Raw genomic sequence first — 13097 nt, 5'->3', positions numbered from 1 at the left:
CAGCCCATGCCAGAGGCTCTGTGTAGCCCCACATGAGGGGTTCAGTGTACCCCTATTTCCCCTCACCCCATGCCAGGGGCTCTGTGTTCCACCCTTCTCACGTCTTCTCTCCGTGGGTCAGGGCATTGACATTTTAAATGCCAGAGGAACACGGGGAAGAGATGTCTGGGTCCTTCTGAGATGCTGGCAGGGGTTAATCTGGTCCCAGGGCAGGGCACTGACTGAGTCAGGGGGTGGAGAATGGGGTCTTTCCTCTGTAGGGGCGCTGACTCCTATCTTAACCCAACAGCCATACGCCATTCCCCATCCAGGGATGTGTGAGATGCAGCTGCCTCTGGGGTGGAGCGGAGAGGACCTGTCAGGGCGTGGCCATTTTCTTCCCACTTCAAAAGGGGCCTCGCAGTCCACATCAAAGCCCCCAGCCATGCGTGGGTCCAGGAATGGGCCGCAGACGCAGGCAGGACGATGTGGGCTCCTGGGGCCTGACTCTTTGTGGCCACATGAGTCACGGGCTGCCGGTAAGCATGTGAGCAGAGGCGGCACCAGGATGTGGCCAGAAGCCCTCTGCAGCGCCCATCCCTCTCAGTGGAGAGTATGAGAATCGAGACCACAGAGGTCAACACAGCTTTACGGGCAGAGGCACATGAGAGTGCACCTGCTGAGTCCTGTGCGGAAACAAACAATCATCAGCTGGATTGTTTTACAGGTGCGGAAACTGAGGCACGGAGAGGGCGGGCCCAGGTCACAGTCAGGGAGCCAGTGATAGAACCCAGGAGTCCCCTCCTTCCCAACCCACCTGTCCCCACTCCACTCCTAGAGCTGGGATAGAACCCAGGAGTCCTGGCTCCCAGCACCCCCTTGCTCTAACCCACCAGACCCCTGTTGCCTGATTTAAGAGGTTAATAATATTAATTTGGCTAGTATGGGTTTTAGGCTCACCAATCTGTCTGATCAGAAGATAATAAGGTGGTTGTTCCGAATCAGGCTCCACAGAATTTACAAAGGACCCTCGGGGTATGACAGGAAGCTCTCACTGAAACAGATAAAGCCTTAAAGACTTTTTATTAAGATAAATGAAGTAGGAATTATAGGTAAAATAATCAGAGTTGCAAAGTTACAATTGTATTACTGCTATTCAAAAGATACACATGGCACAATGGTATTATAGGCTACACAGCTTTGGTTAATATACTCACACCCTTCCTTGATAACCTGGTGGTGAGAGACACCGGACCAGCCTGACGTCTGGAGGTTCACGTTCCTCAGTTCTGGAGTGAGCGGTGCAGAGCTTAGAAGAAGCTGGAGCTAAGAGCTATCAAAGCTAACTTAGAGTTTACTTAACTAACTTAAACTTAAAATTAAAACTTAATAAACAAAACTAAGAAGAAAAGCTTAGGGAAACCAAGCTACACATAGTCCCCTTGGAACTTAGAAAGTTCTAAGAAAAACAAGTACAGGCTCTCTCTAGCAAGGTGGGTCACCTCTTTTATAGGGCACAGGTGCCTGACCCCTCCTTCTACGCCCAAACTTCATTTCTCACCCACAAAAATGTTAGGGTACACATACTCCATAGGCTAGTATGTTTGTATGTATTGAGGACATGTACGTTCATATTCATGATATTAGATCATACACACATGTGTTATTTTTGTTTTTCCGGTTATTTTGATTCTTTCCTTGTGGTGTACCTGTTAAATCTGAGGGTAAACACTTGGAACTCTCCTATGCCAGTCTACCGTTATCTATCTATCTAGGTGAAACGTTTCAGATGTGTGTGTGTTGACTTTGCTATCTGAGTGAAAGGTCCCAGACACATGGATGCCAGCTTTGCTATCTGGGTGAAAGATCCCAGACATAGATACGCTAACTTTGCCTCAGCTCAACATACAGGATATGGCCTGTAGGTCTCTTGCATTACAGCTAAACTTACTTAAATATAAATCTATAAACCTAGTACACTAAACCAAATACTTAAACTATAAGAAAAGAAATATACATGCAAGCAAGCAGGTTAATCCTATAGGCTACACACACCCCTTGCATGGGGTGGTTTGCAACAATGAACCCCACCACATAGGTACGGCTGTAGGTGGTTAGTATCTGTGGGGTCATTTTCCCTCGGTCGGGGTGATCACTGGTGAGTCATCCTTTGCCTGTTCTACAGTAAGACACAGCAATTGGTTACCCAAATCAAGCACACATCCCTGTTCGTATAGGAAATCAATTCCCAATAGGCAATTCCTTGGGCCTGCTAATTTCATCAATTCAAAGGTATGAACCTTTCTTAGGTGACCTATCTGTACTTCAAAGGGTTTAGAAAGTGTAATAACAACCTGGTTGCTTGCAAAAGTTGGAAGTGTTTTTGTGCACCCTGACGACAGAGAAGAGGATCTAGGATCCTTGACATGGATAATGCCAATTGCTCCCCCAGTATCTATAATAAAATTCCTGTGGTGGCCCCCTACCACTGCGATACTGTGGGTCTCCCACTTGCATCTCTGCCTAAAAGGGCTATAACTATGCTCAGGGCCGTGGGCGTCATGCTGAGTAATTTGTAGAGTATGCAGACAAATAATCTACGGGTTCTCCTTCTATCTCTTCAGAGGCAGCCAACTCTGGAGGAGGAGAGGCTCTCCACCGGAGAGAAGGAAATGAGTTAATGGAGGCCACTGGACGGTTCAAGGATGCTGGGATTTGGCCTTCCATCATCAGCTCATTCATGCGTGCTCGGAGTTCCCGGATATTCCGTCGTTGAGCCTCAAGTGTCTGCTGCACTGTGTTAAACATCATTACAACTGAGTCCTCATCTCTGTGGGGAGGCGGAGACTTGGATCCCTGCAGGTGTGAATTGTTCTGGGTGACATCTGAAAAGAAAGGAACACGGTCCCGGGCCACTACATGGGGTCCAAATGCATAACCCTGTCGAGGGGCACGCTCACTCGAAGGTCCAGGGTTATTACGTGGGTTAGGTTCATTTTGCCAACGCTGGTTCCTAGGGAATTTAGGAACACCTCGACCTTACCCTGGGGGTCCCTCATTCCTCACGGTGGGGTCAGCTCGTGGTTCCTGAAGTATTGCAACAGGGACTCCACGCTGACCTATTTGAGAATACGCCTCCCTGAGAATACGCCTTGGCCAGTAAGGCTAATGCCTCCTTCCAAGAAGTGTTATAATTTATATGCATGTTCACCTTTTCCTGCAAATGGGAAGAGAGTTATTGACCAACAAACGAACGTATGGTGGCTCATCTGTTTCCTCTTTCATGTGACTGTGCCATGCTGCACTTAACCGCTGGTGAAATTGATGTGGGGACTCATTAGGTCTCTCCTTTAGGTTAGACAGGATGGCCACTCCAGCTTGCCCCAGATGCTGATTATGTTCCAATAGGGCTACTGTGTCTTTAAAAGATCTCTCTCCTACCCTAAACTCAGGTGGCAAAGTACTCCATAATGCTTGATTCTCTGAGTGGTAAGATTTTAATCCAGTCTTCCCTTGGTAAGCCGAACACTTTTGCTGTTTCTTGTACACATTGTGCATGCATTGCAACCGAAGAATCTTCCATCATCCCTATTTGCTTAACTACCAGATCTAGGGTCTTAATATCTGTAACAACTGCTACAGGGAAATCAGAATTAGAATGTGAGGATCTTCTCTCCAGATTGGGATCTGGGCTTCTATTTGAGTTTGAATCTATGATTTCTATGTTTTGACTTCTCCTACCCAAATCCACATTTTCCTCATCAGAGCTATCAGAACTTTCCTCTGGAAAGAGTCCTAGATGAGCAGGGTAACTTTCCATAAAACATCTACATCCTACACTCACGGCATCTCCACACTGACGCAGGACAACTCTCTGTCCATTAAGATCTGGTGTTGGGGTATGTAAGAGTTAAATAAAGATCTGGGTGACCGTTACCATGGTAATAGGGAGTATGGCACAGGCAAGCACTATTTCTTTGCTTGATAGATAAAGTTTGCTATCCTGCCCCTTCCTTTTTGCTTGTTAAGGATAGACAAGTGTTGCAGCTGCATAAGGAATGCGGCTGTCTAAAGAATACACATTGTGTGAAGTAGTGTTATCGCTCCTCTCCCTTCTCTTTCCCAGCTACATAAACGAGCTCGGGGTCATGGCTCCTTCCTCCCTCCCCTGTAAATTGCTGATTGAGGGAATCTGTGGCTACAATTACTGCAAAGAAATGTATATTCAAGGTAAAAGTGCCTGTGTAACATGATTAATGCTGTAAACAGTAAACAGGGGCGGGTATAATCATATTCAGTAGATGGCTATTAATATTCATCATATGGGAGGGGAGTGGGGTCATGTGAGTTAGGGCGGGGGGCGGAGCCAGGACTTGTGAGTTCTATATGGGGGATTTCAATTATCCCCATATTGACTGGGTATATGTCACCTCAGGACGGGATGCAGAGGTAAAGTTTCTTTACACCTTAAATGTCGGCTTCTTGGAGCAGCTGCTCCTGGAATTCACCAGAGGAGAGGCAATTCCTGATTTAGTCCTAAGTGGAGCACAGGATCTGGTCCAAGAGGTGAATATAGTTGGACCGCTTGGTAATAGTGACCATAATATAATTAAATTTAACATCCCTGTGGCAGGGAAAACACCACAGCAGCCAAACACTGTAGCATTTAATTTCAGAAAGGGGAACGACACAAAAATAGGAGGTTAGTTAAACAGCAATTAAAGGGTACAGCGCCAAAAGTGAAATCTCTGCAAGCTGCGTGGAAACCTTTTAAAGACACCATAATAGAAGCTCAATTTAAATGTATACCCCAAATTAAAAAACATAGTAAGAGAACCAGAAAAGGGCCACCGTGGCTAAACAGCAAAATAAAAGAAGCAGTGAGAGGCCAAAAGGCATCCTTTAAAAAGTGGAAGTTAAATTCTAGTGAGGAAAATAGAAAGGAGCATAAACTCTGGCAAATGAAGTGTAAAAATACAATTAGGAAGGCCAAAAAAGAATGTGAGGAACAGTTAGCCAAAGACTCAAAAAGTTATAGCAAAATTTTTTTTAAGAGCATCAGGAACAGGAAGCCGGTTAAACAAACAGTGGGGCCACTGGGCGATCAAGACGCTAAAGCAGCACTCAAGGATGATAAGGCCATAGTGGCAAAACTAAATGAATTGTTTGCATCGGTCTTCACGGCTGAGGATGTGAGGGAGATTCCCAAACCTGAGCCATTCTTTTAAAGTGACAGATCTGAGGAACTGCCCCAGCCTGAGGTGTCATTAGAGGAGGTTTTGGAACAAATTGATAAATTAAACAGCAATAAATCACCAGGACCAGATGGTATTCACCCAAGAGTTCTGAAGGAACTCAAATGTGAAATTGCAGAATTACTAACTCTAGTCTGTAAACTATCATTTAAATCAGCTTCTGTACCAGATGACTGGGGGATAGCTAATGTGATGCCAATTTTTAAAAAGGGCTCCAGAGGTGACCCCGGCAATTACAGGCCGGTAAGCCTGACTTCAGTACTGGGCAACTGGTTGAAACTATAATAAAGAACAATATATTGTCAGACATATAGATGAACATAATTTGTTGAGGAAGAGTCAACCTGGTTTTATTAAAGGAAAATCATGCCTCAACAATCTACTAGAATTCTTTGAGGAGGTCAACAAGCATGTGGACAAGGTGGATCCAGTGGATATAGTGTACTTTGATTTTCAGAAAGCCTTTGACAAGGTCCCTCACCAAGGGCTCTTAAGCAAAGGAAGCTGCCACGGGATAAGAGGGAAGGTGCTCTCATGGATTGGTAACTGGTTAAAAGATAGGAAACAAAGGATCGATATAAATGGTCAGTTTTCAGAATGGAGAGCGGTAAATAGTGGTGTCCCCCAGAGGTCTGTTCTAGGACCAGTCCTATTCAACATATTCATAAATGATCTGGAAAAGAGGGTAAACAGTGAGGTGGCAAAATTTGCAGGTGATACAAAATTACTAAAGATGTTACTAAAGATATTTTATAGACTGCGAGGGCTATAAAATCATGACTGGTTTACAGAAAGTAGATAAGGAAGTGTTGTTTGTTACTTCTCATAACACAAGAACTAGGGGTAACCAAATGAAATTAATAGGCAGCAGGCTTATAACAAATAAAAGGAAGTATTTCTTCACATAATGCACAGTCAACCTGTGGAACTCCTTGCCAGAGGATGTTGTGAAGTCCAACACCATAACAGGGTTCAAAAAAGAACTAGATAAATTCATGGAGGATAGGTCCATTAATGGCTATTAGCCAGGATGGGCAGGGATGGTGTCCCTAGCCTCTCTTTGCCAGACGCTGGAAATGGGCAACAGGTGATGGATCACTTGCTGATTACCTGCTCTGTTCATACCCTCTGGGGCATCTGGCATTGGCCACTGTTGGAAGACAGGATACTGTTCTAGATGGAATGTAAGTATGCCCCTACTGGGACAGACCTTTGGTCTGACCCAATACAGCTAGTCTTATGTTCTTATATTACTAAAAATAAATAAATCACTGGGACCAGATGGATTCACCCAAAAGTTGGGAGTGGGGGTGGGGCGGGGCTGGGGTCATGGGGAAGGGCCAGGGAGCCCTCCCTGCGGCAGCTCCCAGCCCTGCAGTGCCCCCCCCTCCGCCCAGGAAGCCCCCCCCCCGCGGGCCCTCCCCCCCCCCCCCCCCCCTGGGCACCCCCCCCTGCAGCAACTCTCCGCCCCAGCTCACCTCCGCTCCGCCTTCTCCCCTGAGCACGCTGGCGCCGCTCCACTTCTCCAGCATCCAGAGGGAAGGAGAATTAGAGCGGGGGCGGTGTGCTCAGGGGAGAAGGTGGAGTGGAGGTGAGCTGGGGCGGGGAGCAGTTCACCTGCACGCCCCCCCCCATTACTTGCTGCGCGCAGCCCTCCCCGCGCTCCCCTGCCCCAGCTCACCTCCACTCCACCGCCTCCCCTGAGCAGGCTTTTTGGCGCCCCCAACCACTTGGCACCCTAGGCGGCCGCCTAGTTCGCCTAGTGGTTGCACCGGCCCTGCTCCCTAGATGCCTATACTGAGTCGGACTACTGCACATACAGAAGGAACTGATGTGAAAGGAGACGCTCCCGGGGACTGGAGATGCATGGAGAAGCATCACAGCCTACTGGTGGCTATTAATTTTTTTTATTAAATCTAATGTTTGGAATCAAGTTTGCGTTACACAGGTTTAAAGGAATGGCACTGTAGGTCTGGGGTCAAGCTTGGGTTGTGAAAAATTAAAAGTCTTGGTTATAAAGTTGACGAGATCCATAGTGCACATAACAAGCATTGTTCCAGATTAAGGTGTGTGAGTTTTTAAAAGCGGCAGAGAATAAGTGTTCTCGGATACGTCGCCCATAGTAAAGTGTCAGAGCCAGTAAAGGCAAAGTGGATATGGACACGGGTGGAGTTTGTCCCTCGGTCCGTCGGTATCTGGTGGATCTTCTATAGACGGATACAGTCTGTCAGGGAAGGAAATGGGTTATTTCCCTATGTCCCTTGTCGGAGGTCTCCCGGGGACTGGAGATGCCTGGAGAAGCATCATCGCCTACTGGTGGATACTGTACTACAGCAAGGCTAACAGGAGACAAATTCAGGTTACTTCAGTGATGAACGACCCTGAAGTACTCACCCAGCACTGAGATGCAGCTGCCTCTGGGGAGGGGCAGCTGGGAAAAGGAGGCAGCATCTCAGGAGGCAGCAGATTGGGGAGGGACGGCTGTCCCCTTATTGGTGCCTGGCATCTTTGATCTGCACCCCCTGGCCCCTGCTTCCCCCCATTCCCATCAGCCCCTGCTCTACTGCTCTCCTTAGCCCCTCCCCTCCATCACCCTCCCCATCAGCTCCCAGCCTTAGCACGACCTTCACACTGCCTGTGTTGTACCAGTGGGGGCCATCACCCCCAGGCCTTTGCTACCCCTCTCTTCCCTCACCCACAGCACCCCCTGCTCTTTGTGTTTGTGGGGTATCAGCTGGCCCAACCCCCCACAACAAGCCAGGGAGGGGTCTCTGACCTCCTTCTCTTTCCACTCCCGAGCCAAGCTGTGTCTGACCCACGGCAGCAGGAGCCAGTTATTGGCTCTCCCCATTAACCCGGCATGGGGTCAGGACTCCTGGGTTCTCTCCCCAGCTCTGGGAGGGGAGTGGGGGCTGGTGGTTAGAGCAGGGGGTCTGAGAGACAGGACTACTGGGTTCACCCCGAGCGCTTTATTTTAATTCTTAACCTCTGAACTGCAATTTGGAGTGATATTTACCAATTGCGTTGGCGAACGAATGAAACATGGCCCTCCTGGTGTGTCGTCACCCTGAGCCTCTTCCCCAGCTGCCCCTCTCCAGAGGTGGCTGCATCTCAGTGCTGGGTGAGCACTTTGGGGTCCTTGGTCACTGAAGTAACCTGAATGTGCCTCCTGTTAGGCCTGTTGTAGTACAGTATCCACCAGTAGAGGGCAGTGCTTCTCCATGCATCTCCTGTCCCCATGAGCAGCTCGTCTAGGGAGGCTTTATAATTATCCCCTACCAGAGCCAGGAGAGAACCCAGGAGTCCTGGCTCCAACCCCCACTTCTCTAACCCACTTGGCCCCACGCCTCTCCCAGAGCTCAGCTAGAACCTGCATGGGCCGGGGCTGGGGAGCTCAGACTCCTGGCTTTAACTGGGCAAAAAAAATTTTAAATGCGGATTTAAGTTGACAGAGAAATTTTTGCAAATTTGTTTCAATTTTGATAAATTGTTTTCGTCCCCCTCCCTAAAATGGTCCAAAATGTTGAAACATTTTGATATTTCTATTCCAGTCAAAATCTTCTATTTTATTTTTAAAATCCCCCCAAATCGAAGCATTTCATATACCAGCATGATTTTTCTCCTGTGTTCTCACTTTGCCAAACAACTGATTTTTCTTTCTTTTCAGGGTCACCCAAAATGAAATTCTCCACCCTGAGTTTTTTCACAGCCAGCCAACCACATGAAAATCAGGTTTTCACATCACTCCAATCATTCAGTTTGAGGAGGATTGAGTGTTGGGGGAAGGACCTGGAGGCTACAGTGAATCGCAAATTGAATATGAGTCCAGAGTGTGATGCAGGTGAGAAAAAAGTGAATTTTCTGGTGTGCACAAACAGGAGTGTCGCACGTAAGAGGTGGGAGGTAATTGTCCTGCTCTACTGGACACTGGTGAGGCCTTCGCTGGAGAACTGTGCCCAATTCTGGGAGCCGCACTTTAGGTAAGATGTGGTCACACAGGAGTGGGTCCAGAGGAGACCAAGAAAAATGAGAGAGGTTTAGAAAACTGACCTGTGAGGAAAGGTTAAACTCAGGCCATGTTTAGTTTTGAGAAAAGAAGGGGGGACTTGGGAACAGTCTTTAAATATGGTCACAGCTGGTATAAAGAGGATGGGGATCAATTGTTCTCATTGGCCACAGAAACCACGGTAAGAAGCAACAGGTTAAATCTGAAGCCAGAGAGATTTAGGTTTGACAGCACGAGAAATTGGGCTCAGCACAGAAAACTCCCCTTCCCTGCATTTCTACCTGGCTGTCGCCCTGTAGGGCCCTGTCTTCTCCCCATATGGCCAACAGGGTCTGATAAGGATTGGCAAACCTGTCCCTTGTGCAGCTCTACCATCATATCTCTCTCAGGGAGACAGAAACCCCGTCTGAAGCAGGGAGCTCAGAGCTCGTTCCACAGGCTCCGTCGCCTCCAGGGTGTGTTACCAGATTTGCCCTTTACTTTGGGGTACGCTCATTTATTAGGGTTACTCTTTGTGGGGGGAGGGGTTCTGTAATTGTATTAATGTTCTGCTTGTGTCACTTGTGTTCTCATACGGAACTCTACTTCTCCAAGCTGCAAGTTCCCTCCCAGTGGAGCTACCCTGCAGGACCTACGTTCCCCGGGGCTCGGTTCTTCCAGCCCCCGAATCAGATGAACGCACACACACACACACACACACACACACACAGTGTGTCTATGATGACTGAGTTAATCAGCACTCCCAAGCTGACCCCTTATATGTCCCTGGACTCAATGGGCTAGGCCGAGCAGCGCTTTCAAGCTTCCACCCTCATATGCCCCAGGTTCAGCGTGTCCCTATCCCCATGTCCACGTTACAATTGTTCTGGTCGTAACCCACTGGATGAGGAAACCCCACAGGATTTTTGGGCTCTGCAGGGGTCTTTAGCTTAGGTATGAGGAGAGTGGCTGCAGAGCGAATGGGGAAGCCAAAAACACTCATGAGAGAGAGTGTGGGGATTCTCACCTCTCCGTGAAGCTTGAATCGACCAGGGTTCCCAGGTGATGGTGGTAGCTGAGGGTCTGTAGTGCTGGAGACAGGCAGAGCCCCCAGCACCGTCAGGCAGGAGAAGATGAAATCCCAATGGAACGGATGCAGATTTTGGATGCAGGCAACAGAACACCTACTTGAGCGTGTGTGTGGGTTTCTGTAGAAAAAGAACAATGTTTCAAGGGAGAACACTAGAATTCTTGGTGCGTAAAACGATTGATTTAAGGGACTATTTCAAAGTTGTTTTGTTCAAGCTAGACAATAAGAACTGATCATTCCTGGCTATGGGCGGTGTTCCTTCGAGGGAGTTCATAATTCAATTAGGCAGCTTCAGTATTTTGGATACCGATAGAGGATTTATTACTAGAATTGGTCTGATAACTGCTGAGCTGGGTGTGGGCAGGTGTAGGTTCATTAACATCTGGAGCAGAGATCCCCCATCATGCACTGCTTCCCTGCTTTCCTGGTCCCAGAGTTCAGTGCAGTTCTTGCCTTGGAATTTCTGTTCTCCATCTGTATGCTAACGGAGAAGGCCCCCTGTCCCATCTTTGATGCAAATGAGACTAAGGGAGTTGCCTTAATCCTCTCACCCTTGTCTGGAGGAGCTTGGGTAAGTCTTTCTTCTGAGCAGTTTTGATTCAAGCAGAGGTTTGGGCGGATGGGGGAAGGTCCTTCATGAGTCAGACAGGCTGGATACTGCACCCCGGTTTCCCAAGACCACAGAGCTGGTAGGTTACATGTGACAAACGCCCCCTCCCAACTCCTGCTATATATCCACAGAGCACACTGCCGGGATCAAACATTATCTTAATGGTGGAAGTCCCTGGCAGATACTAAAATTGGATTCCTGATTGGTGGACAAAATCAGGAGGGGCGGGACTAGCTTAGCCACCTCCCTGTTTTGGAGAGACCTCTGGGGTGGCAGTGAAGAGGCCGAGTGGACAGATGGGGCAAGTTTCATGATCAGGGCAGCCACCTGTACCGTCTCCTGGACTCCACCAGGCAGGGTTGCCGATTCTGGTTGGCTGTATTCCTGGAGGTTTTGTCACAAGACAGAATTTTTAATGAAAGATTAATCTTTAATTCCTGGAGGTTCTAGGAGGGTCAGTGACCCAACCGCCATGACATTATTGGGGCTTCATTGTCCTGGGCCTTGGAGCTGAGCTGGGATGAGGCCAGACAGGGAGACCCAAGTGACGTTGCCACCTCCGCTGGCTCTGGCTAAATCCCAAACCCAGCCCGGGAGGTGAAACGTGGACTTCCTGCTCCCTCCCCCTCCCTCATGTTCGTCTTTTCCTTCCCCCTCTTCTTTCTTCTCTCGCCTCTTTCTCTTGCTCTTTTCGCCTCTCGGAGAAGAGTCCAGCTCAGCGGGCCCAGGCTGCATCTTTTCCAAAGATTGTCATGTGATGAACCCTCCAGGAATACGTCCAATCAAAATTGGCTACCGAAATCGCCCATTGCTGGGATGAGTTTGCCAGGCCTTGAAGTGGCTGGTCAGGGCGGGGTCTGGGGCCTTGTTTCTCCAGCTATGAGGCTACAAGAGTGAGTCAGCAGCTCAATTTTGCTCTCTGCTGGTCTTTTCCATCCCCTTCCATGTGTGTTCATCTTGTTGGATCTTCTGGGAGACGGGATCGGCCTTTTCCAGCAGCAGCAACCTCCCCAGCAGGTCCACCCACGGCTCCTTTCTCCCCGGAGGATAGTTTGTTCCAGCTAGAAGAAAAGCAGTCTGTCAGACGGGGGTCCCTTATCAAAATACAAGGTAAAATCCCCCCCAACCTGGGGCTAGATCAGAGAAGCATTCCCTTGATGGGAAAGGCCCCGAATCCCATAATCCACTTGCCTGAGCCAGCCAGCAGGGGGCCAGGGTGGAAGCTGACTGCCTGGGGGACACCTGGGCAGGGGCTGGCTGTGGTGGGGGAGACCAGGGTCTGTTGTCCCCTACAGGGGAAAGGCCCCATGTCCCATTCTCACCCACCTGAGCCTGCCAAGCCCCTGCCCTGGGGATGGAGTGAAAATGGCATGCCGTAGAGAGGAAAGGCCCTCAGCTCTGGGGCCGGACAGGAAAGGGAATATGGCCGATGGGTACAGTAAATGTCTCCATGGCCTAGTTTCCATTGCAAAGGCCCCCAGTGTCTTTCTTTCTTCTGTGTCTGTCACACAAGCCACACAGGTTGTACCCACTAGGGTTCTGCCCCGGGCTCTGGGAGGGGAGTGGGGTCTGGTGGGTTAGAGCAGAGGGGGCTGGGAGCCAGGACTCCTGGGTTCTGCCCTGGGCTCTGGGAGGGGAGTGGGGTCTGGTAGGTTAGAGCAGGGGGGGCTGGGAGCCAGGACTCCTGGGTTCTATCCCAGCTCTGAGGGGGAGTGGGGGCTGGTGGGTTGGGAAGGAGGGGCAAGGAGGCAGGACTCCTGGGTTCTATCACCAGCTTCCTAACTGTAACCTATGCCCGCCCTCTCCGTGCCTCAATTTCCCCACCTGTAAAATAATCCAGATGATGATTGTTTCTCTTTGCACAGGGCTCAGCCCCGCTCTGATGTCCCTCTGCCCCCAAAGCTGTGTTGTCCTCTGTGGTTTCGATTCTTGTACTCTCCACTGGAAGGGACAGGAGCTGCGGAGGGCTGTCTGCTGGGGTGTCTTCTGGCCACATCCTGGTGCCGCCTCTGCTCATGTGCTTACCGGCAGCCCGTGACTCATGTGGCACAAAGAGTTGGGCCCCAGAAGCCCACACCATCCTGCCTGCGTCTGCGGCCCAGTCCAGGCCCCACGCATGGCTGGGGGCTTTGATGTGGACTGCGAGGCCCCTTTTGAAATGGGAAGGAAATGGCCACA

The 13097-nt window shown here is 49.4% G+C and overlaps 1 protein-coding gene across 9 annotated transcripts; it reads left to right on the top strand.

Moving 5' to 3' along the window:
• Positions 1-636: 636 nt before the first annotated feature.
• On the top strand, positions 637-11956 carry LOC117870575. 9 transcript variants are annotated; one of them, XR_004644006.1, is made up of 6 exons: positions 637-706; positions 2604-2841; positions 3745-3878; positions 4106-4209; positions 8902-9075; positions 11916-11956. XR_004644006.1 is itself a non-coding variant. In XM_034757771.1 (4 exons), the coding sequence occupies exons 1-4, from the start codon at positions 4038-4040 to the stop codon at positions 10021-10023; spliced, it is 633 nt and encodes a 210-aa protein (XP_034613662.1). In that variant the 5' UTR covers positions 3940-4037; the 3' UTR covers positions 10024-10289. The 9 variants fall into 9 exon arrangements, 1 of the variants encoding a protein (XP_034613662.1); XR_004644004.1 differs by lacking the exon at positions 11916-11956 and adding an exon at positions 9630-10289; XR_004644002.1 differs by lacking the exon at positions 11916-11956 and adding an exon at positions 9630-10289 and having other exon boundaries at positions 8902-9214.
• Positions 11957-13097: the final 1141 nt, after the last annotated feature.

The sequence above is a fragment of the Trachemys scripta genome, unplaced genomic scaffold, assembly GCF_013100865.1.
Source record: "Trachemys scripta elegans isolate TJP31775 unplaced genomic scaffold, CAS_Tse_1.0 scaffold_38, whole genome shotgun sequence".
In the NCBI taxonomy this organism is placed as follows: Eukaryota; Metazoa; Chordata; order Testudines; family Emydidae; genus Trachemys; species Trachemys scripta.
This window is presented reverse-complemented; position numbering and strand designations above follow the sequence as displayed.

What these genes read in the sequence shown, in the direction of transcription:
- LOC117870575 (XM_034757771.1), top strand. Translation starts at nt 4,038, where the DNA reads ATGCGGCTGTCTAAAGAATACACATTGTGTGAAGTAGTGTTATCGCTC. An exon ending in GAGTCCAGAGTGTGATGCAG is followed by an intron (nt 9,076 to 9,629) that starts GTGAGAAAAAAG and finishes TATCTCTCTCAG; the next exon opens with GGAGACAGAAACCCCGTCTG. An exon ending in GATTTGCCCTTTACTTTGGG is followed by an intron (nt 9,727 to 9,833) that starts GTACGCTCATTT and finishes CTACTTCTCCAA; the next exon opens with GCTGCAAGTTCCCTCCCAGT.